We start from the raw sequence: 24,367 nt of genomic DNA on the forward strand, positions 1-24,367 counted from the left end.
TTCTTCTAGATGCATTAACAGTTTGCCAGCTCCTTATATTAAATAATCCATCACTTCGCTGCTAAATTGAACTGCCTTTCTTGTCACATATTAAATCTTCATTTATATGTGGATCTATCTCTAGATATTCTATTTCATATATCAGTTTAGGCCTATTTCAATACTTACTGATTTGATTACAGTAGCTTTATAGGATTTTCTGGTAGCAGTAAATCAGACTACACAAATGACTTTTGGGTCGTTACCATATGCTTAGGTAAATACATTAAAAACCTGTTTGCTACACAGCAATGGGATGTAAGCAGGTACTATGCACCAAAATAACACTTGTATAATTCAAATATACAAAATCTTTCTTCCTAGGATCTCTTCTTATATCAACAGATATAGGAGAAAATTTCAATGTGCTTGTAAGATCTGGCACAAATGACCAGCTGGTGTATTTTCAGGCTTTACATGCTGTACCATATTAATGATACTATTTCCCTCATTCGCAGATGGACCCCTCAGAGGAATCATCCCTGACTGAGTCTTCACTCTGAGCTGAGACTGCTTTCCCAGAGGGAGACAGCTCCGGGGAGAGTGCTGAGGTTTTCCTGAAGAATTCCATGGGGACCGTACCTGACCCTTTGAGATCGGCTAAAACGTCCTTGCTTGCAGCTTCTGGAAAAGAAGAGGATCTAGAAGAAGTGCAGCCTGCCTCACCTCGGTCTCGACCTGCCCTCCTCTGTAAGAACACCAATGGCCTTTCTGGCCCTCCTGAAGGGCCTGTCCTTAGCCCCAGGGCAGCTGCTGAGGCCTTGATGCAGGCCTTTGAGCATGAGACCACCCCGCCGGACATGTCTTCCCCCAGTGTCTTCAGTGAGGTGGAAAAAGCGTGTCCTCCACGCAACTCTCCTGGCAATACCCAGCTGCCAGGAAGCAGCGAGCCCACAGCACCAGCGCCGTGTTCTGCAGCAGGAAAGGATGTTCTAGACGAAGCATTTACAATGCCAGCCAATCAACACAGCCACCAGGCCATCCCAGGCGACCAGCCTAGTGCCAGCCCCTCAGGAGGACCTGATGATACGCTGCTGAAAACCCGGAGAACCTCAGACGGGGAGCAGCCTGAAAAGTCAAGTTGTCCTGTGGGCAGCACCCAGGGCAACAGCAAAGCCCAAGTGCCCTGTGATTTTCCCTCTCAAGAAATAGTCCAGGGACTGGCGCAAACTGCAAATACATCAACGTCTGTGTTCAGCTACACCTCCTCTCCTGGAGGCGGACCTGAAGGGGAGAGGCCCGGAGCCATTTGCGACTCCCAGACAAGGTCCTGTGAGTCTCCAGCGAGAGAAGACGGGTGTTCTGGACATACACAGCGCCCTGCCACCACCTCGGACAGCCAGGCCATGACTTCTGTGACACCTCAACCATCCCACCTCACTAGCCAAGGGTCCACGTTTCCTCCAGATCTGGGAAAGGTGCCATTGCCTACACAACACCAGGTGTCAAGGTTCAAAGAAGCAAGTACAATGACCAATCAAGCTGCCGATGAGGTCCCGGAGGTTGCCAGCAGGGCTCGGCAAGACGCTGAGGTGCAGGCAGTGGCAAGTGTCGAGAGCAGGTCCGTCTCCACCAGCCCCAGCATCCTCACCGCGTTCCTAAAGGAAATACCCGTTCCCGAGTGTCGGGAACCACAGGAGCAGCTGCGTGTCATCTGCCACAGCAGTGGCCATGGGAGCCATACGCTGGAGCTGTCTGACGACCTCCTAGCCCCCCAGGAGTCGAGCCAGCGCCCTGGCATCATGCCAGAGGTGCACATCCAGGCAACGGCGGCAGTTTCCACGGCTTGCCAAGGGGACTGTAAGTTGGGGAGCCTCCCAGGGGAGGTCCTTCAAATCTCCGCGATCACTGTGTCATCTGGCAAGGCTCAAGATATGTGCAAGAAAGATGGGGGGTCAGCAGGCATGGCCCCAACGGGGGAGGAGTCCACCTCCACACAGCTTTCGGACGTGAACTCTAGCTCCCAGAAAGCTAGCCCCACTGACCAGATTTCTGTTCGCGCAGAAAGTCAGACTGAAACAAATCATGAATCGGGGAAATTTGAAAGCAAGCCATCTGAGTTTGCAGTGAAAACCACAGATGGTCCCCAAACAAACCCAGACTGCCAACTCTCTGACTCTTGTGGCCCTGCCAGCAAAGATGACCCGTCCCGGAGCATGGATCCCACTGGTAAAGGACAGGCAACAGAGCCTGCGTCTCCGTGCAGAGTAAAACAGCAGGAATGTCGGGGCACCAATAGCCTCGAAGCCAGGGCAAGGGCAGAGGCCAAGACCCTGCTGCTCAACCCTAAATCTCAAGAAAGTGCAGGCGCTGGATCCGCTGCCAGCCCCACGCCGTCCCCAGTCAGGAAGAACCAGGACAGTACCTTGGAAGAAAGCAGACAGACCAAGACGGCCACCAGCCTGAGCCTGCCGGCTGACTCCATGGGGGACTCCAGCCCAGGTTCCGGCAAGAGGACCCCTTCCCGCTTGGTGAAAGCCAGCCCCCGCAGGGCCAGCCGCGTCAGCGAGTTCCTCAAGGAGCAGAAGTTAAACGTGACGGCGGCGGCCGCGCAGGTGGGACTCACCCCAGGAGAGAAGAAGAAGCAGCTTAGCGCCGACGCCAAGCTGCAGTTGAAACAGTCCAAGCGTGTCAGGGACGTCGTGTGGGACGAGCAGGGCATGACCTGGGAGGTGTATGGTGCCTCCCTGGACCCAGAGTCCCTGGGCATCGCCATCCAGAACCATCTACAAAGACAAATCAGGGAACACGAGAAATTAATCAAAGCTCAGAGCAGCCAGTCCCGGAGATCCATTTCCTCAGACACTTCTTCCAACAAAAAGCTCAAAGGAAGGCAGCACAGCGTCCTGCAGTCCATGTTGCAGAACTTTCGACGCCCCAACTGCTGTGTTCGTCCCGCCCCTTCTTCTGTGTTAGACTGAAAGGGAACGTGTATGGGAACCCTCGTGCACAGTTACGGTATTCCCAAGTGTCTGTGTATGTCAGAGCTTACTTAGTTTTTTGTTGTTGTTTTATTGTTGTTTTTTTGTTTTTTTCTCGAGAGAGAAACCAGTTAGAGATAGCAAGTATTAACTATAATGGCTATGGCTTTGTTGGGTCCTTTGTTTAGGGCTCCGTGAATGAAAATAGTTCAGTTCACAAGAAAGGACAAGAGAAAAGAAAGAAGTGTTACCGAAGGTTCATGACCTTAATTAAGAGGAAGTAATATTCACTGGGTTTTTTTTTTTATTATGATGATGTTGCTTCTGGAACTAGCATTATCATTAAGCGTGTCATTTAGAATTACTGCCTCAATTTATCACACTCTGGTATTTCCACTAAAATCCCTGCTTAATATTAAAAATAGCAAAAACACTATAAGCAAAAGCACTGTTAGACTCTCTAGTCGTATTGCAGTAAGAATGCCACTACCACACAAAATTTAAATAGATGATAAGAACTAAAAGGTAAAAAATGTGAAACAAATTTTGACTCACTCTTAGGCCAGATGACATTAACTAAAATCATTTAAATGCATAAAATACCAAACATGAATTAATACTTGTAAACATTTGCAGATAGCTATTTTTGTAAACCTTGTTATACCGTTAATAAATGTAAAGAAGTTACGTTAGGAAAATGAGCTAAGTTTTGACTATGAATACCGCCCACATAAAACATGAATTTGTATATACAGATTTCCCTGCATGGAAGGCAAGGGGCAGCTAGCTCTATGATTCTGACTGGAATAAATTCATATCTCTTTAGAGGAAGTACATCGACCAAATTCTTGGAAGGAGTCCTTGAATTATTAATAATACTAAAGTTTGTGTTGTACAGGTATCCTCCAAAAACGTCCTACTGAGAGTATTAAGGTTTCAGTAAAGAATTATGAACAGCCAGTTTACCAAACACTCTCTTCTCTGTGTTGAAAAAAAATAACAAAAGCAATATATTTAATTTAACCTCCTGAAAACAGGCTGCAGTTTCTATCTTTCTTTTGACTTGCTTGGTCAATAGCTACTTGTTCAATAGTAGCGTCTAATAGAAAATGTAGTCGACACCAAATAGAACAGAAGCTTCCGCACAGTTTTTGTTATGTAGACGAATATCATGTAATTGCCAAGTTTCTAATCTGTAGTAAAAAGGTAGCCTGTGTGAACTTACTGGTTTTAAGAGAAATACCATCCTATCTCATGCTTCAAATCCAATAAAAGAGGCCTTCACTAAAACAGGGTTTGAGCGTCAGGTGGTCTATAGTTTTTGAGAACATAGGCATGTGTTTGGAGCTCAGCCCACACCTGTTTCCGGAAGAGGAGCATGTCCTTCTCGCCCAGGACTGTCTTGCCAGGGCACCGGGCTGGACGATCAGCAGTGGCTTGAGAACTGAGAGAGTGTGGAAGAGGGAAATGAGATAGAGCCCTGGAAAAGTTTCCCCTCCTAGATTCATTGCAGGGACATCGCTGGTGTCCACCTTGCATTAGAAAATCAGATTGTTTAGCATGGAAGGGGTGCTCGCTGGTTGCCTTGCCTGAGCTAGTTCCCCTCGATGAGTCCGAAAAGAGTGTCTGGCCATGTATTCCCTCTCTGTGGAAACTTACAAATGCCATTGGTGCAGGAAGCTCACAATTTCTGTTTTGGCCTCTTTTTTTTTTTTTTTTTTTTTTTTTTAATTATTCTCTTTTGCAGATTCTGCATATATAGGGTAAAATCATACCTGAACTGTAACACCCACATGCTAAACTGGGCACAGCCCAAATTAATATATAGCCGTTGATTTCTTGCGAAGCAATTGGAGTGTATATGAAGACCGCCTAAAAGGCTCCAGTCCCAGTGCTCCCAGGGCCTCAGAAATAAAATTACAGTTGTTATGCTTGGAACTAATAATGAATTTTTTAATGAGGTGCGTTTTTCCGTTTCTTACCAATTGGCCTCTATTAAGAACAGTACCTGAAATAGAAATTGCCATCAAATTAGCAATCACATTACTATTAATGATGAGAGATTTAGTCTAAAACTCTCTTTGGGCCTTGAATATCCATTCGTAGTAGTGTTCCTGTGGCTTTTGTTGGAGATCCCTCTGCCAGGCTCTAGTCTCGCTCTGAGCCCGTCCTCCCTGCCTGTCTCCCTCACACGTTGGCCTCCATGCTGTATATGCACGGAGAACACCCTGTGTACACAGTAGCAGCTGTCAACAGTACCCGCCCCAGACGGGTGGGCCCCAGGTAATCCTCTGCCGGGAAGTGGCTAGAACAGGCTGTTCCGGCATTAAAGAAGAATTCAAGCATCTGGGAATAATATTTATTTTCATGAGTTTGGTGTCACCACATGAATTATAAAGAGCTCAAGTTAACTTATAAATTTGTAATTCTAAATTTATAAGTTGTGAAGTTTAAAAATTATAAATAGTTCAAATTAAAGATGAAGCAGAGGCCTGAGAGTTGTCGGCATTTGTCGCACAGGAAACAAATTAGGAAAATTACACTGAATTACTTAAAACTAAATTCAGCGTTGCGGTGGTGCCTCTCAGGGTTAAGACTTCACGTTTGATGAAGTACCTCTAACCGGGTTTTTTTGGTACTGGAACTAGCCTTTCCTTCTTAAGCTTTAATGGTTTAACTCTTCACCTTTCCTTTACCCCCACTCCAGGGATTGTCACAGAATAGGAGGAAACCTTTCTTGTTTGGTTGTTTATTGACTCTTAAGGAAGGAACAGCTTTTCAAAACAGTAATAAAATGGACCATCAAATGGCCAGTTAAGGAGCCTCTTGAAGATAAGCCCTGCTTTTGCTATAGGATACCCTGAGTACTCAACCACATAAAACCTTGATTTGAAGATTTTCCCTCCCTTCAGTCTGTGACACGGCATTGACATGCAGTAAGGCGTTCGTGACGCTTTAGGTTCATCCAACAAATGAACGTGGAAAACGGTTTTTGTGGCAGATTCTTTGAGCTTGTTTGGCTCTATTCTCACCTTACCTGTATGACACATACCAGGTTAAAAGTTGGTTTTATCCTTAATTTCTTTTAGATGTTTTCCTCCTCCTGAATGCTTTTTAGTCATTGAAATATATGGAGGAAATACCTTATTGGGTAGATAAATATAAAATATTTCTTAAGCCAGTAGCATAAGAGAGATGGGTTTAGAACACAGTGCCTGGAAGATAATGAGACATTTAATATGTTCAGACGCTATATGGCTTACCTAGTAAATACTAGAATTTAAATATTGATTTTTTTTTCTATTTTAATGACCATAAGAAATATGTCATTGCTTCAGCTATCCTATGTTTATCTTCAGTGCTTTCCTAATCATCTCTTTCTGGATTATTGGCTTTGATGCTACAGACCAACTGCTTTACACGTAGTAAAATCCTCATTTATATTTGTGTTTTGGACCAATGGCATAAGTTGAACATTTTGTTAGGTCAAAGAAACCTTTTTGTTTGCGTCCAAAATGAAGTATTTATAAAATATATTGGTATGTTTTCCTGCTTGACAAGTTCAGCTGCATTGAATATAACTCAGTTTTTGATGATTTCTAAATCTTTAGAATTGTCTGATAATTGTTATTTTGGATACCAGTATTCTTCATGTTACTGCTTACAGAGCAAAAGTTAAATAAACTGTAGTGAATATGCATGTGTATCATATACCCTAGAGTTTGAATTTTGGAACCAAATCCTTGATAGGAGCTTGCCATTTTAAGGTAGATAACAGAAGAAGAAAATGACTTTGGGTTGCCTCTGAGAGTTTTGAGGTTTTATGGTTCCTCGCTTATTCCAATGTTATTCCTCTCATTTCTAGGAATTCCCATCATACCGGGAGTACCTGTATATACCACATGAAGATTATAATATAATGTGACTTTAAAATGTGTTTACAGAGAATATATGTATGTGTGCTGTTAAAGTAAATTGTTTGGCCTTTGCTGTATCCACTTAGTTACTGTTTGCTGCCAAAATGTGAGAAAATATCTTCTATTCCTCCTACGTATTGTGCAAGTGTTAAAAAAAAATGTCCATTTCTAGTATCATATAATTCACCACTTCCCTTGTCTACCTTGTCTACTTTTTAAGAATCAGTATAAAGAAAACAATACCTTAGGATAAGATTTGCATATACATATATGTGTTTTTACTGAAAATTGGGCCTTTGCAGTCATGGGTAGGCCTCGACTGGTCTGATTTACTCATTGTCTACAATGCTGCCATGGAAATGATGCTGTTTACTCTCTCCTGCTTTGTCCTGAGTGGTATTTGAGAAATGAGGCCTGTGAATTTCCCTTTGTGATAATAACAGGGTGAACTGAGCAGTATCTTGGATAAATGAGCTGACCATCTTGTCCCCACCCCTGTTTTGTCTACACAGTGAATCAGAAGTCTTGTCTGTGTCTGCTTCAGTGTTTGCTATTTTATATTGATATCTGAGCATTTTGTTTTCTGTTAGCAATGTTCTTTGATGCTGTGTGTGGACCTTTTGGTTGAATCTCTCCAAATGTGGGTCAGCTGCTGCCACCTGGCAAATAACAGGTGATACACTGAATCTCCTGTCCATTCTTGTAACTATATCCTTCTTCATGAAATTCTGCAACTGGCTGAGTAATTACAACCGTCATCTGTGCAGACACATGGGCTTAAGGATGTCTACAAAATTTTAGACACTTTTGCAAAAGGGTAAAAATATAGTCTTGTAAATACTGAAACATTTCCATGAACTTTATCCTACTCTTGGGGGGAAAATTTTTTTTCCTTGGCTACAGAACTAAGATAAACTTGATTTGTGATGACCAAGGACATAAATGAAGATGGATTGAGGTGGAAAAAAATCTGTCTCACAAGTAATCAGTGACATCTGCCAGAGGTCATTACAGCTACTCTTAACTGTGAACATTCACCAGCTAAACTACTTACTTGCCACAACCAAATAACCTCTCTCAAAGTAAATCCAGTATATCTGTATATACATGTAGATAGAAACAACAACAAAAAAATCCTGAAAAATTACTGTCGACTATCAGTTAAATCAAGGTGATGATAATTGTAAAGAACATTTAAATCACCATGGGCCTTGGTGAAATGACCTTGGAGGCCAGAATGGTGCAACAAGATGTTATTCACAAGTTTGGTGTTTTGTTGTTGTTGTTTGTTGTTGTTTTTTTTTTTAAGACCCAGATATCTCAGATACTTATCTTGAGAATAAAGACTGTTGAAAATGAAATTAAAGCCAAGCAATAATGTGCCAAAAAGAGGCAGTTAATACCAGCAAGTGCATCTCTATGGGCACTCCATCATAGAATATGGTTTGCTCCATGAAGACTGACTGTAACCCACAGGATAAAATAAGCAAAGGCATAACTTGTGCTTTCTTGCTAGAAATACTTGTTTAGGAGCTCCATTACAGAGGTACAGCACCGGTGAGCATTAGTAGGGATACGGTCGACATCTCTGTCTTCGTGCTAGCGAAGACAAAAAGGAGTCAAAAAGTCTCGCGAGCTTAGAATTCAAGATAGCTCCAAACCGAAATTTCATTGAAACGGAGAGGTTAGACACATAGTAATCACTCTTCCTGGATATTTGGGTGTAGAAAACCCACTTAACTCTGCCTAGAGGATTACCAGCCTTAGCTATGAAAAAAAATGGGTTCCAAATGTAAAATAACTAAAACATGAGTACTCTTTTCAAAAGGGGCCTCAAATAATGCCTTACAGAAAATGGTGTTTCAGATGGGCGTTTCTAAGTACTAATCCTTCATCAAGTCTTTTTTCAGTTCAAGCTCAGAATCAATTGGCTGCACACCTGTAGGAATAAGTCACATATTTTACACTTCAGAAAAAGATTCTGATGACCAGTCAGCATGGTGATAATTACGATTAGAAATACCCTAGTGATTTAGGTGTGCTAAGAAGAAAAAAGTGGGAGAGAAGTGCTAACTTCCTTCTTGATCTCTTATGATGTGGGGATGTCATCCTTTTATTTGCAGGGTGAAAATTATAGCTTCTTTTTGATGTTGCGGCTAGCATTACTCTTTGTTACTTTAAAAAATTAAAGTGTCTATTTAACAAAGCTTTTAAGCACGTAAATTTTTTTCTGATTCGTATCATTGCTTTAATATCCCATAAAGACTACCTATAGAGCAAACTGTGCTGAATGGGTAGAAGGGGCATACCCATGTTTATCAGGATCTCCTCATGATTGTAGTTGAGATTCCTTAGCATTTATTTTAGGCCACATCTTTGAGAGAATTGTTTTTCATAATGTTTTTCCATCACCTCTTGAAACTATGTTGGTAAATCCGAAGACAGCAGTATTACAGTCACGCTCTGCCATCCCTAGAGGAAAGGAGAGACTAATTTTTGTTTTTCAGGACATCTGGAGATAGCTTTTCCTGAGGCTGAGAAAGGTCAACAGGGCCTGAAAACTCAAGAGGGAAATATACTAATAATTACTAAATTTCCAAATGTACTTATCTCTGCTGTACTAACGTGTGAACAGTATGTTGTGCATAATACTATAGCTGGTCGTGGTGCGTCAATACATTTTGTAAGTGTGTACAGTCTGTGAGTGGTTGGTTTTCTCTTTTTATGTGTAGAAAAAAAAATCACATGCTGTGTCCCATTTCAAAACCCAGTTCTGCCATCAAGTAGGCACATGTACAAACATGAATAAAGCCAACAGAAGTGTGTGTATGTATTCAGTAACAGAATTTGTCCTTTCATTTTTGAAGGTCAGAAAGGGCTGTTTTGTTTGTTTGTTTCTTTTAATCATCTCTGAAAGTCGATAACCTACTTATCTCAAAGGCTGAATACATTGGCTGTACACTGGCATGTTACTAAATAGGCCAGCTTAATTAACCGTGCCATTTGTCACAGGTAAGGTCAGTTCTTTGACCGCTGGGATGATTTACATTCCTCACACATCCTTTCTGTGTTTAGTGTGTGACTAGGATGTACATACTATGGGTGTGATTGTGTACATACCTTGTATGAATTATCTAAATCCTCAAGGAGTCGTAGGAAAGCAGGAAAAAGAAACAGTTGTTCAAAAGCCTCAAAAGGGCTAATCAATGAGTATTTTCATTGTCTGCACATAAAAATGTATACATGGCATAACTGTAAATAGCTTACACAGCTTTATATATATATATATATACACACATACACATAAATGCATTTTATTCATACTGTTCATATTTAAAATCACAAAACAACTAATTGGAAACCGCATCTTTCCATGACTGTTCTGTTCTACATACATTAATATTGAATCAAATAACTCTCCATTAAATGGTGTTATACTCCCAGGTAGCAGATTTGGTGCTTCAGAAAGCTGAGCCTCACTATGAAAATCCAGTCAGTGTCTCACTCAGGCATAGACTGGTACCTGAGCAGCTTCAAAGGTTTGATGCTACTGTTCATGCACCTAACTTTGTATCTGGTAAAGACAAACACTAGGGAGAATTAATGTTTTGTAGGCTCCATTTGTACACTTATTTGCACATGCTGGTAAAAGCCCTACCTTTTTTTAGAGAACCGTCCCTAGATTTCAAAACAGTGTGTAATCACTTAAAGTGGAAAATGATCGTAGGCATTCTCTTGAGATTGGCAAAACAATGTTTAGCAACGCCAAAGAGAAGTCAGAGTGAAATTTTTTTAAAAACTGCAGACGATGTTGGTAGGATAATAGAATATGAACAACCAGGAGTTCCTTAAATGGACTCAAATAAGTTACTATTATTGATAACAAGCAATGCTGTGTGAACTAGATAACGAGATGAGAGACATTAGCCAGGAAACATCAACACTGGACATTTGTCAATTTACCACAATTCCAATTGGCGAACTGATGTTTGAGTTTCTCTCATTTTTTCTAAAAGGAAATACTCTATTAGAGATAAAAACTCTGATCTGGTTCCTAAAATCTAATCAAATTTGACCCTGATTTCCTGACACTCAAAATTTGTTGGCTGGATATTAGGTTGAAGATCGAAATGGATATAGGAGAGTTCCCATTAATAGAGAATTCTGAGTGGCAAAGTGTAAAAATAACCACTTCTCAGTAGAAAGTTAATAATATTTAATACAAATCTATGTTTTAGAGAATGAATGTGCCATCTTTATATCATAGATGAAAATAAAAGATTAACCAATAATAACACTACAATTACAACTGGAGCTGTGTTTTTTAACTGCTAAAAACATACTTGTTTATAAGAGCAGGATACCTAAAATCTTCATGTTTGTCAATATTTCCTATTGCTTAAAAGATAAATTCATGTAATTATTTTGGAATATGTGTATTAATTTAAATGCCACCCAGAAAAACTATATAGCTGTCAATGTGAAAATCATTTATGTGTATAAATGCTCAACTGAGAAAGACCAAAAGTATAGTGCTAAATCTCTAAAGAAACAGTAATATTCAAAGTGAATTCCATTTATGAATGTATCAATTTTAGAATTTAAATCTATGTCTTTTCATGATGTCTATATATGAAAGTCATAAAATGGTTTATTCAAGAAAGCCCTCATCCTGCAGGAATTATCCTACATTTCTAGGAAAAAGATGGAATCTTAAGGTTTATATAAGGATAAATCAAGATTTTGAAATTATATACACTTCTGTTCTCATTTTGGATTTGATTTTTGAATGAAGGAAGGAAGGAAATTTAATGGATGACTTAGTTTTACCCTGAAAAAAATTTAAGTATGATTTTTTTGCATTTCATTTTCCATAATAAACATAATATAAATGAAAATTTACTGACTTTTTTTGTTGTTATTGCTTTTGCCACTGCTGTCAAAAATGTTCTTTTAGCTCTGGATTTTTAGAATCAACTGATTTTCAACAGGATGCACATCTTCTAGAAATCTGCAGTGGAGCTGAAAGTATTTACAATGAAAGGCTTTATCCCCCCCCCTTTAATTAAAATAGAATCCCCCTACAATCAACAACACCTGCAGGTCAGCAGAAGCAGTGATTTTTTTCCTGCTCTTAATTTAGTGCGTACGTGTGCATAGGTACTTTTGATCTTGCTTGGTGACAGTGATGAGAGCTCAATATCCGTGGAAATTTACAAGAGGGGGTGGAGGTACAGGATGCATCTGCTCTTGGCCGCAGCATGGAGCACCTATATCCAGGCTGACACCGTCTTACAACTAGACGTAGCTGCCTCTTGCCCAGAGCCACCCAGGAACGTGCTATGTAATTCCAGGCTTTCTGCTTACTCCCACCTAAATAAGTTGGGTTCCTGCAATCTAAGTTCCTAGAAGACAGAAAGCCCAGCCGCGTCCTCCAATCTAACTAACCATCATTAAACTTTAACACTATACTTAGATCCCGTTGTGCCTCCTTGAATCTATCTTTACCAAGGAACTGTAGAGTGGGAGACATAGAGGGTCTATGAATCTCAACTCTCAGAAACGATTTAATAAATTTTCTATGAACTATAAACGATTGTTTTCAAAAGCTCCAACTACTCTGTGGGTATAAATATATCCACTATTTCGGCCTAAAATAGGGCTGCTGTGATGTAACCCTGGTATACATAGACATTCCTTTTTGGCAAAATTAAAGCCCATGCATCTCCAAAGATCAAGGACTACTTGGGGAAAAGTTAGACCCCACAGAAGTCCTCAGAGGGGCCGAGAGAATTTGTCTTCTGCCTGTAGCGGTTTCTGTCCCACCAACCGGGTGTTTGTGTCATTAGGTGTCATTTCCAGCCAACTGTTCTCACCCACCCACATCTTTAATGCTGAGTAGTGAACACAAGAGCAGCCTTCTTAGCATAGTCTGGCTTCACTGGACTGATTGTGAACTCAAGATACCTCTTGTTTCCTGTGAAGAATCTGCCTTTGCAAACCACATGGGATCACATTCAGTCTACCACGTTCTCAATGAATTCATAAATACCAACATTGTTGAGTTTTCCTCAATGCCATCCTAGACCATCAGTCTGCTAATGCACAGAGTTCTAAAATCTTTGGGCCCTTAGAACTATCTTAATGTTCCACAGACAGTTTTTCTAAATATATCACAGAGGACTAACATAGTTGAAATTCAAACTGTCAGGATGGAAGCTAAAAGTGCTTGAAAGATTTCTGGTGGGAGTATTGGCATCTCAGGGATGATTATTTCCCTACATCTTTTTTGGAGTCCCACTTGACACCTCTCAATCAAACTACACAGAAACCTTGCCTGCCATTAAAAAACAAACAAACAAACAAAAACACAAAAAAAAACTAAGCGGAATGTCATTGTCCAAGATATTATAAGTGTTTAGAAGCGATAAGATTTCTTTCTTTCTTTTTTTTTTTTTTTTGTAATTTGTTTGACAGACAGATTACAAGCAGGCAGAGAGGCAGTCAGAGAGAGAGAGAAGAGGAAGCAGGCTCTCTGCTGAGCAGGGAGCCCGATGCGGGGCTGGATCCCAGGACCCTGGGACCATGACCTGAGCCAAAGGTACAGGCTTTAACCCACTGAGCCACCCAGGTAGCCCCCAAGATAAGATTTCTTAAAGGGCTAGAAAGTATTTGCCTGTCAGCTATAGCTATGGGTTTTTTGTTGTTGTTGTTGTTGTTTTTGTTTTTTTAAGATTTTATTTATTTATTTGACAGAGAGAAACACAGCAAAAGAGGTAGCACAACCCGGGGGAGTGGAAGAGGGAGAAGTAGGCTTCTTGCTGAGCGGGAGCCCAATATGGGGCTCTGTGCGGGGCTCGATCCCAGGACCTTAGGATCATGACTTGAGCAGAAGACAGACATTTAACTGACTGAGCCACCCAGGAGCCCCTATCTATGTTCTCTTTTGCCTGAAGTCTTCACTCTTGGGAGGCATTGTATATAAATAAATGCACACTGTTTTCCAGTCAATTATTTTTCAGATTAGATACATGAGACATATAAATTGGATGTTCAAAGGGATATAGTGGTAAATAGGCTTAGAACCAGGAAATCTGGTTTCAAATTTCAGCTTTAAGGCTAAATTCCTTGGCCAAGTCATTTAGTCTTTGTGAGGCTCAGTGTGTTCATCTGTAAATTGAGGGTAGCAGTAGATACCTGGCAAAATTGCATGGATTGAATAACATAGGCAAAACAACTGAAAAGAAATAAAATAAAATAAAATATAAATAAATAAATAAATAAAACCTTTACCAACTAGAAGAAAATGGCAAAAATACCAGACTTTTTACATTAAATGATAAAGTTGAAGCAAAGAAAGAGGGAGAAGAAGGGGAAGGAACTCCCATTTGGTTTTTTGGGGTTTTTTGTTTGTTTGTTTTTAATGAGGATAATAAATTCGAGCATTGAGAGTTGCCAGATCTTTTAAGATTTAGGAAAAGATTTCTGATTCAGTATAACTTTCTCACATTAGATACGATTTTTAAAATATAAAGTTAAATGCTAAGAAAAATATTATCCGTTCAAAAAAAAGAAGGAAAAGGGAAACAATTGGCACCTGGGTGGCTCAGTGGGTTAAGCCTCAGCCTTCAGCTCAGGTCATGGTCCCAGGGTCCTGGGATCGAGCTCAGCAGGGAGCCTGCTTCCCTTCCTCTCTCTCTCTGCCTGCCTCTCTGCCCACTTGTGATCTCTGTCTGTCAAATAAATGAATAAAAATCTTTAAAAAAAAGAAAAGGGAAACAATTGATAAGTTTACACTAAAATTTAACACTTAGATAACTAAGATTCCATATGCAAATTAAGTCATGTGTCTAACAAAGTACTTAGAATCTAGAAAACTAGGAGGAGCATCTCCAAATCAGTTACAAAAAGATGAACAAGACAACAGAGAGATTTATCAAACTCTCTAGGCAAGCATCATAAATGTATGAAAATTTGTTCAATGGCACTAACAAATCTCTATCCCCCACAGCTGAATGCTGTTGGAGGAAACCCTCCAAATGTCTGGGGGCTGAGTTAGGAGCTTTATGTCCAAGAGCTGGAAGATAGTACCTCAGCCTGCACTAAGCCGATCAGCAAGTTGGAGATCCCCGGCGATGTGTGTAGGTGAGTGAAGAAGGGAGTGAAGGAGTGTGTGCACTTGAGCCTGCACACACACATTTAAAGGAGAAGGAGAGACTGGAGGGGGAAGGCTCTCTAAGGAATCTTCAGACAGCTCAGGAGAGAGGTTAGATGTAAACACCTGCTAAGGACCTTCTCAGGTCCACTTTGTTTCTCTCTCTCTCCCTGGTCTTCAACCAGATTATCTTGGCAGAATTAGAATCTCAAAGGGGTAGAAAGAAACAAGAATCCCAGTCACGACCCCCTTCTTCATACGGATCTGTGGGGCTGACAAAAGGAGAACTTTAAATTACAAACAAAATAAGGATGACTCCATGAGACTGGGCATTTTAAATTTCAGTTGAGACTACATTTAAAATTTGGAGTGACCTGTACCTGCTGAATCTAGGTGGGGATCCCCTGAAAGTGAAATAAAAGATGTCACTAATAATGAAGCTTTGTGTGAACAGAAAATACTGCTTGTAGCAGGAAAGTCGCAGGTGATTCCACTTTGATTTATTTGGGCCCACGGTGGTAGGCAACATTCCAGGACGATCCTCAAAATCCTTGGCCCCCCGATGTACACACACTGTCCCCCCTGTGATTCAATCAATCACTGATGTGAAGTGGTTTTATAAATGTAGTTCAGGTCCCAAATCCCTTGACCTTAAAATAGATTATCTGCATGTAGCAGAATCACATGAGCCCTTTAAAGGGGGAGTTTTCCTCCAGCTGGTCCCGGAAGTCAGAGAGACCCACTCCAGCAGGCCTGTAAGGAAACAAGAATTCTGTGTTGCCAACCTCAAATGGAGGCCACGTGGCAAGGAACTGCAGACACCTTGTAGGAGCTGAGAGAAGTCTCCAGCTGGTAGCTGAAAGAGAAACAGCTCCTTGGCTCTACAGCTACAAGGAAATCAATTCTGCAGCAACCAGGGAGCACCGGCAGAGAAGCCCCACGCTCAGGTGAACACCACAGCCCTTCTCCAGCACCTTGATTCCTGTCAGGCAAGCCCCACGTCTGGATCCCGAAGAATCCAGAAATGCTGCACCCATACATCTGAGCACAGAAATTGTGAGGTGACAAACATGCACTGCTTACATTCGCTGACTTTCTGGTGATTCGTTACCCAGCAAGAGAAAACAAATACAGCCCCCAGTGTGGGATTCAAAATTGCCAAAGATCAACTTTGCAGGCAAGAATTCATTTCTATGCTACCCGAACCAGGACACACAAACCCTTTTACCCTGAGGATCACTTTTCCTGAAACGCCAGGTGGGAGTTTTAGTGGGTAAGTACTTAGTCACTTGAATGTCGGAGCAGACGTAAATGCGCGTAGATGTGCCAGAGATCTACCATTTATTCTTGTCCATAGCTTTCAGCCTTCTGCGTCCTCTGTGTGCACTTACCAGCTGACTTGCGGAGACACCAGGCCCCTTGCTGTGCTGCCATGCCCATTGCTTTCCCCCATCAGAGGTGCAGGCTGGAGATGGGTGGCAGGACATTTATGTCCCGGATACCCCTCCTTGGGTGCTTTGTGTTGTCTGCATCCTGTTGCACAAAGCCAGAACCCCTACTGGGCACATCTTCCCACTAGGCTGGGTTGTGGTTACTCTACCTTTCCTGGTCTCCGCAGGCCTCGGAGTGACATACATGACCCCAACCTGTCACTGGACCCGTGGTACTACTTTATGATCACCCTAAAACCTACCTACACCTTTGTATACAAGCTCTTTATAAAATTCTTCTCAGTTACCCAGTTTGAAAATGCCAGGTGTTTCCTACCAGAATGCGATTGATACTGGAGTCAAAGGACACATTCACCGTTTTTATTTTTATTATTTTTTTATCATGAAAAAAAAACCTGTATTTAGATTTAGCCAGGTGGACTCAGCTTAGATGACCCCAATTTTGTTGGCAACATCCAAAGCATCATAGTCAGGGGCCAGCTGAACGTATGCCTTCTTCTCTCCATCAGGCCTGATCAAGGTGTTGACCTTGGCTACGCTAATGTCATAGAGCTTCTTCACAGCCTGTTTGATCTGGTGCCTGTGCCTTGACATCCACAATAAATGCAAACATGTTGCTGTCTTCTATTTTTTTCATGGCTGATTCAGTATTAGGGGGAACTTGATGATGGCATAGTGATGAAGCTTGTTTCTCCTGGGGGCGCTCTTTTGAGGGTATTTGGGCTGCCTTCGGAGACGCAGTCTTGGGTTGTCGGAACTTAGGTGATGTGCGGATCTTTTTTTTGTAACTGTGGACTCTTTTCAGCACCGCTTTCTTGGCCTTCAAAGCCTTTGCCTTGGTTTCGGCTTTGGGAGGGGCAGGGGCTTCCATCTTAGCTTTCCGCACCATCTTTGTAAAAGGGATTTACAGGTGGGCGCCTGGGAGGCTCAGTGGGTTAAAGCCTCTGCCTTGGCTCAGGTCACGATCTCAGGGTCCTGGGATCAAGCCTCACATAGGGCTCTCTGCTCAGCAAGGAGCCTGCTTCCTCCTCACTCACTCACACACTCTCTCTCTCTCTCTGCATGCCTCTCTGCCTACTTGTGATTCCTCTGTCTCTCTGTGCCGAATAAATAAACATGCACCATTTTTAAATGATAAAACACGAGATTTCAGATAAATTTCTCTCTTTGGGCTGGCTTCTTGCTCTGCCCCTTCAGCTTCGGGTATTACTGCTTTATTACTGTCACTACCTTCAGAGATGGTACTCTAATCTGAGAAATATTTCCTGGTTAAATAATATGGGTCATAGGCATATAGTATTTTCTTTACTGTATGATACAGTGTCATTCTCAGTAAAAGAGAAGCCTTCTGGTATGAAATAGGCTGAGATAGGTTCTACAAGATGTCTCCAGGTCCTAGTATTTATCTCAAGGCTTTTAGGATAAACATTTGAAGATATTATAGACTCAATTTCCCTACTCACAAAAAAGGATAGTTAGAATTATTTGGCCATTACTCACAATTAAATTTGTATATAAATGATTATACCTTTGTATTCTAGACAGTTTCTATCAATAAGAATAACTAAGGTATATTGTTTCCTATATAGTAGTCATTATTCTGAGTTTCTTATATACACTATCTACTGCTCTTTACAGTATCCCTATGATGTCAGCATTACTATTTACCTTTCCATTTTACACATGAAAGCTGAAGTGCAGAGAGCTTAATTACATATAGCTAGTTAGTGGTGGCAGCATGACCGAAGGCCATTCAAGCCCGGTGTCATCATCTATTTACCTAACTAGTTCACTATGGCTGCTTTACTATACATGACATGCTAATGACAGGATATGGGATACTACTTCAATAAAGCTTAATGGTTTTCTCATTGCAACCTAACTCATTCTTCCATTAGGCCTTAGGAAGTTTTTTTAACTCTGCTACTGGAAAATTTTTTGCTGCACCACTAATAAAGTAACAGATCTTCCCACATCAAGGGTGGAGTATTAAAAAAGGGAAACAATTACTTCTAGAAGAAAATGTTTTACTCAAATATATCTCCTCTAAGTAGTATAATGGGAGGAAGGAAGTAAAAATAAATTATGTTATCAAAATATCCATTTTCTTTTTTTAAAAGATTTTATTTATTGAGAGAGAGAGAGAAAAAGAGAGACAGCATGAACAGGGTGAGGGACAGAGGGAGAGAGAGAAGCAGACTCCCCACTGAGCAGGGAGCCCAACTCTGGACTCAGTCCCAGGATCCTGAAGGCAGACACTTAATCAACTGAGCCACCCAGGTGTCCCAAAATATCCATTTTCTTTTCAAATCTCACATTCACAACAACAACAATTAGTTGTACACCAAGGCTGCAAAAAAATAAGAATACTTACTGAAACTATAAAATTACTTATCCTTTTCAGGGGACAAAAAAAAAAAAAAGATCTCAGTGTATGAAGGCATTATTTTATGTCACCTGAAGTACTGTTGTACAAATTAACTAAAAGCTGTTTCTTGTTTGGGGGGAGTTTGTTTGTTTTACTGGACAGTATTCTTAATTGTTGGGTTCTGCAAAACGCTCTGCAATGCTTCATCATATTCACTATTTTAGTAATAATATGCGTATTAACCTAAACGTTTATGGAGGGCTATAAAGATAGTACTTTGCAAATTACCTTATTAGGTCTGTCTACATCTACCACAGGTTATTAAGCTGTTCCACAGAGGAAAAATGTGAGGTTCATATAGAGGAAATATTTACCCATAAACAGAATTATATGTCACAGACGATGAATATTATTTGCTTTGTTATGAGCCTGTGATTTACTTGAAATTGATATTCTCAAGTTCAAAACTTAATAATATACTATATTATATATACCATTCTGGAAGTGAGAATTTTCACTTTATTATGGAGTCCTATGTTTCCTTATTGATCTTTGCTCTAGTTTTTCCATTCATTATAGAAAGTGGGGTATTGATGTTTCTAAATATTATTATGGAACTATCAGTTTTACCATTTTTCTTCATATATTTTGGACTGCTTTATTGTTCTGCTATGTTCACAAGTGGGGCTACCATCTGTCACCATATAACAGTAGTACCATACCATTGACTAAATCCCCAATGCTTGTACCTTTCATCTCCATGACTTACACATTCCATAACTGGAAGGCTGTACCTCCCACTACCTTTTACCCATTTTGCCCATCCCACCTTCTACCCTCTGGCAACCACTAGTTTATTCTCTGTGTTTATGGGTCTCCTTCTACTTTTTTTATTTGTGGTGTTTTGTTTTTTTTAGATTCCACAAGTAAGTGAAATCATAGAGCATTTGTCCTTTCTCTGTCCCACTTATTTCACTTGGCATAATACCCTGTAGATCCCTTCATGTTGTCACAAGTGACAAGACTTCACTCTTTTTTATGACTGAGTAGTAGTCTATTGTATATATACACCACATCTTCTTTATCCTTTTATCTCAATGGACACTTAGGTTGATTCCACACGTTGGCTATTGTAAATAATGCTGCAATGAACATTAAGGTGCAAATATCTCTTTGAACTGGTGTTTTCATTTTCTTCAGTTAAATACCCAGAAGTGGAATTGCTGGATCATATGGTATTTCTATTTTTAATTTTGGGGGGGAACCTCAATACTGGTAGCACCAGTCAACATTCCCAGCAACGGCATACAACGTTTCCCTTTCTTTAATGTTCTAGACCACTCCCGTCATTTTTTGTCTTTTTGATTAGTCAGTCTGATCAATGTGAGGTGATATCTCATTGTGGTTTTGATTTGTTTTCCAAGACGATGAGTGAAACTGATCATCTTTTCATGTCCCTAGGCCATCCATGTGTGATCTCTGGGAAAATGTCTGTTCAAACCCTTGTATTTATTGTTTTGGTTTTTGATTTTTTATTTTTGTTGTTGTTGTTTTAATTTTTTTCAATTTTTTATGGGATGGTTTGGATTTTTTTTTTAAATTGTGTGAGTTTTTTATATACTTTAGATATTAACCCCTTCTTGGATGTATGATTTGCAAATATCTTCTCCCATTCAATAGATTGTCTTTTCATTTTGTTGACAGTTGCTATTTCTGTGCAAAAGCTTTTTATTTTGTAAACCCCATATAATCCCATTTATTTATTTTAGCTTTTGCTGCCCTTGCCTGAGGAGATTGAGCCAAAAAAATATTATTCAATCTACATTGTCAGAGTTTACTGCCTGTTTTCTTCTAGAAGTTTTATGGTTTCAGATCTTATATTCAAGTCCTTATCCATTTTGAATTTAATTTTGTGTATGGTATAAGATAGTGATCCAGTTTCATTTTTTTATTTTTTAAGATTTTATCTATTTGAGATTGAGTGAGAGAGAGTGCAAAAGCGGGGGGGTGGGGTAGGTAGAAGGAGAGGGAGAAACAGGTTTTCCCCTGAGCAGGGAGGCTGATGCAGGGCCTGATCCTAGGACCCTGGGATCATGACCTGAGCTGAAGGCAGACACTTAACCAGCTGAGCCACCCAGGCGCCCCTCCAGTTTTATTCTTTAGCATGTAACTGTCCAGTTTTCCCACCACAACTTATTGAACAACCCTCTTTTCTCCATTGTATTTTCTTGCCTACTTTGTCATAGATTAATTGGCCATTTATGCATGGGTTTATTTCTGGGCTCTCTATTCCATTCATTCAAGTGTCTGCTTTCCTACTAGTAGCCTACTGGTTTGATTACTATAGCTTTGTAGTATAGTCTGAATTCAGGGAGCCTGATACGTCCAATTTTGTTCTTTCTCAATATTTCTTTGGCTATTTAGGGACTTCTGTGGTTCCATAGAAGTTTTAGGGTTCTTTTTTCTAGTTCTGTGAAAAATACCATTGGTATTTTGATGGGAATTTCATTGAACATGTAGGTTGCTTTGGGTAGGAAGGACACTTTAGCAATATTGTTCTAATCTATGAGCATGGTTTATGTTTCCATTTATTTGTGTCATTTCACTTTCTTCCATTAATGTCTTAGAGTTTTCAGAGTACAAGTCTTTTACCTCCTTGGTTAAATTTATTCCTAGGTATTTTACTCTTTTTGAGGCAGTTATAAATGTTTTTTTTTCCTTGATTTCTTTCCTGATACCTTATTATTAGTGTACAGAAATGCAATTATTTTTTTTTGCATCCTATAACTTTACTGAATTCATTTATTAGATTTAACACTTTTTTGGCAGAATCTTTAGGGTATTCTAAATATAATATCATGTCATCTGCAAATAGCAACAGTTTTACTTCTTTCTTCTCAATTTGGATTCATTTTATTTATTTTTCTTGTCTAATTTCTTTTTTTTTTTTTAAAGATTTTATTTATTTATTTGACAGAGAGAAATCACAAGTAGGCAGAGAGGCAGGCAGAGAGAGAGAGGGGGAAGCAGGCTCCCTGCTGAGCAGAGAGCCCGATGCGGGACTCGATCCCAGGACTCTGAGATCATGACCTGAGCCGAAGGCAGCGGCTTAACCCACTGAACCACCCAGGCGCCCTCTTGTCTAATTTCTGTGGCAAGGACTTTCTAATACTATGTTGAATAAAAGTGGCAAGAGTGGGATCCTTGTCTTTATCCTTTGTTTGGCTAATGTGATGTGTCACACTGATTAATAAGCAGATGTTGAAATATCCTTGCATCCCTGGAATAAATCCTACTTGATCATGATGAATGACCCTTTTAATCTGTTTTTGAATAGAGTTTGCTAATATTTTGTTGAGGATTTCTGCAGCTATGTTCATCAGTGCAAATACTGGCCTATAATTTTCTTTTTTGTGTGGTACCTTCCTCTGGTTTTGTATCATCTTATTTGGGACTCTCTGTGCTTCCTGGACCTGGATGTCTGTCTTCTTCTTCAGATTAAGGAAGTTTTCAGTCTATTACTTATTCAGATAAGTTTTCTCCTTCTTTTTCCATCTCTTCTCCTTCTGGGACTTCTATTATGAGAATGTTAGTATACTTAATGTTTTTCTAGAAGTCCCTTAAGCTATCCTCACTTTATTATTTTTCTCATTTGCTGTTCTAACTGGGTGATTTTTACTATCCTGTCTTCCAGAATCATGGGTTTATTCTTTTGTTCATCTAATCTGCTATTGATTCTCTCTAGTGTGTTTTTCATTTATTTATTCTATTCTTCTAATCTTCTGATTGGTTCTTTTCAAAATTTTCTATCTCTTTTTTGAAGTTCTCACTGCATTCCTCCATTCGCATCCCAAGTCCAGTGAGCATCTTTGTGATTATTAACTTTGAACTACTTAATCAAGTAAATTACTTCTCTCCATTGTATTATGGTCTTTTTCTGGGATTTTATCTTGTTCTTTTGCTTGGAACATATTCCTTTGTCTTCTCATAATGTTGACTTTCTGCATTTGTTTCTATGAATTGGGCAGAATAACCACCTCTCCAAGTCTTGAAGGAGTGGACTTCTATAGGCTTGTCCCCTGTGTAGCCTGCATGAGCCTGGCATCCTTGGCAAGGCAACTAGAAGGGCACTGGGCACAGGTCAGGGGGTCGCCAGGCATGCTGTACAGGTGCTACCCTGGCAGGGTGGCTGGAGCCAAAACAGATGTGGCTTGGAGAGAATCTAGAACCCACTAGAACCCACTACCACTGCCTTGGTGGGACAACTGGGTCCAGAGCAAATATAGACTGAACGTGTCCCAAGGCATGCTACTCCAGTGGTGCTCTGATGGGAGGGCTGGAGCTAGAGTCAGCTTAGGCAGGGTGGCCTAGAGCACATGTGCTATCAAGGTGAAGGGGGAACTAAAAATGGTGTTTACCAGCACCTCCAAGTCCAGAAAGAAATCTAACAGTTCTCCATCCATTCGGCAGGTATCCTAGGGTTAATAAATGGTTTTCCTTCACTGATAACCTAGCTGCCCTTTAGACCGCTGTTTTTTCAGTGTGCCTCAAGGCAGGCAAGTCTATGTGTGGGCCCATCAGTGACATCCCTCCCTACTACATGTTATAGCATTAGGGTTGCGCTTCTAATCATTACCTTTCTCCATCTCTTCTCCTTTTCATGTGGGCCCTCTGTTGTTTGTCATGCAGAAGCTGTTGAATCAGCCTTTGGTTCTTCTAAGAAGGACTTGCTCCATATGGAGGTGTAGATTTAGTGTGTCTGTGGGAGGAGGTGAATGCATGGTCTTCCTCCATCACTGTCTTGGATCTGCTTCCCTGAAAGTTATTTCTTATCTCTTGTAGAAATGGGATTGCTGGGGCGCCTGGGAGGCTCAGTGGGTTAAAGCCTCTGCCTTTGGCTCAGGTCATGGTCTCAGGGTCCTAGGATCAAGCCCCGATGTGGGGCTCTGCTCAGCGATGTGGGGCTCTGCTCAGCGGGGCCTCTGAGGCCCTCGGCTCAGCAGGGAGCCTGCTTCCTCCTTTCTCCCTGCCTGCCTCTCTGACTACTTGTAATCTCTGTCTTTCAAATAAATAAATAAAATCTTTAAAAAAAAAAAAAAAGAAAAGAAATGGGATTGCTTTCTACCCTCAATAGTTTTTAATAAGTAATTATAAAATTTTTATGAACTTTATAAGTATAACTCATAAAATATATGAACAAGCCTTGAGCATATTTTAAGAAAATTTAAAAAATGATTAGAAGGTATAAATTTTTTAATTATAACTTCCTTTATGAAAGAACTAAAGCTTGGTGTAAATTTTCCCCTTTAAGGTGAAATGCTCATCTAAAGATACTAATCTTCATAATATTGGCCAGATATATGGACTGAGATACTTAAAGTCATTCTGAATTTATATGTAATATAATCATTTACTTTTGAGAAGGTTTTAGATTAATCTTCTAAGAGTTACATTGTAATAAAACATGTTTCTGGATAAAGAAGAAAAGGAAGCACAGACACAGTATATTTATACTC

General features: G+C 40.3%; 2 protein-coding genes across 2 annotated transcripts in view; one reads left to right on the forward strand and one right to left on the reverse strand.

The window, feature by feature from the left end:
• The window catches only part of GPRIN3 (GPRIN family member 3), a 75,331-nt gene extending 63,556 nt beyond the window's left edge, over positions 1-11,775 (forward strand). Inside the window, exon 2 of the mRNA XM_044224504.1 lies at positions 498-11,775. Coding sequence (XP_044080439.1) covers positions 609-2,960 — 2,352 coding nt within the window. The 5' untranslated portion in view covers positions 498-608 and the 3' untranslated portion in view covers positions 2,961-11,775. The remainder of the gene's footprint in view (positions 1-497) is intronic.
• Positions 11,776-17,027: 5,252 nt separating this feature from the next.
• On the reverse strand, positions 17,028-17,372 carry LOC122890286 (60S ribosomal protein L23a-like). The gene has a single exon (XM_044225963.1). The coding sequence runs from the start codon at positions 17,370-17,372 to the stop codon at positions 17,028-17,030; it is 345 nt and encodes a 114-aa protein (XP_044081898.1).
• Between the last annotated feature and the right edge of the window lie 6,995 nt (positions 17,373-24,367).

This window comes from Neovison vison, chromosome 11 (genome assembly GCF_020171115.1).
Source record: "Neovison vison isolate M4711 chromosome 11, ASM_NN_V1, whole genome shotgun sequence".
Taxonomy (NCBI): domain Eukaryota; kingdom Metazoa; phylum Chordata; class Mammalia; order Carnivora; family Mustelidae; genus Neogale; species Neogale vison.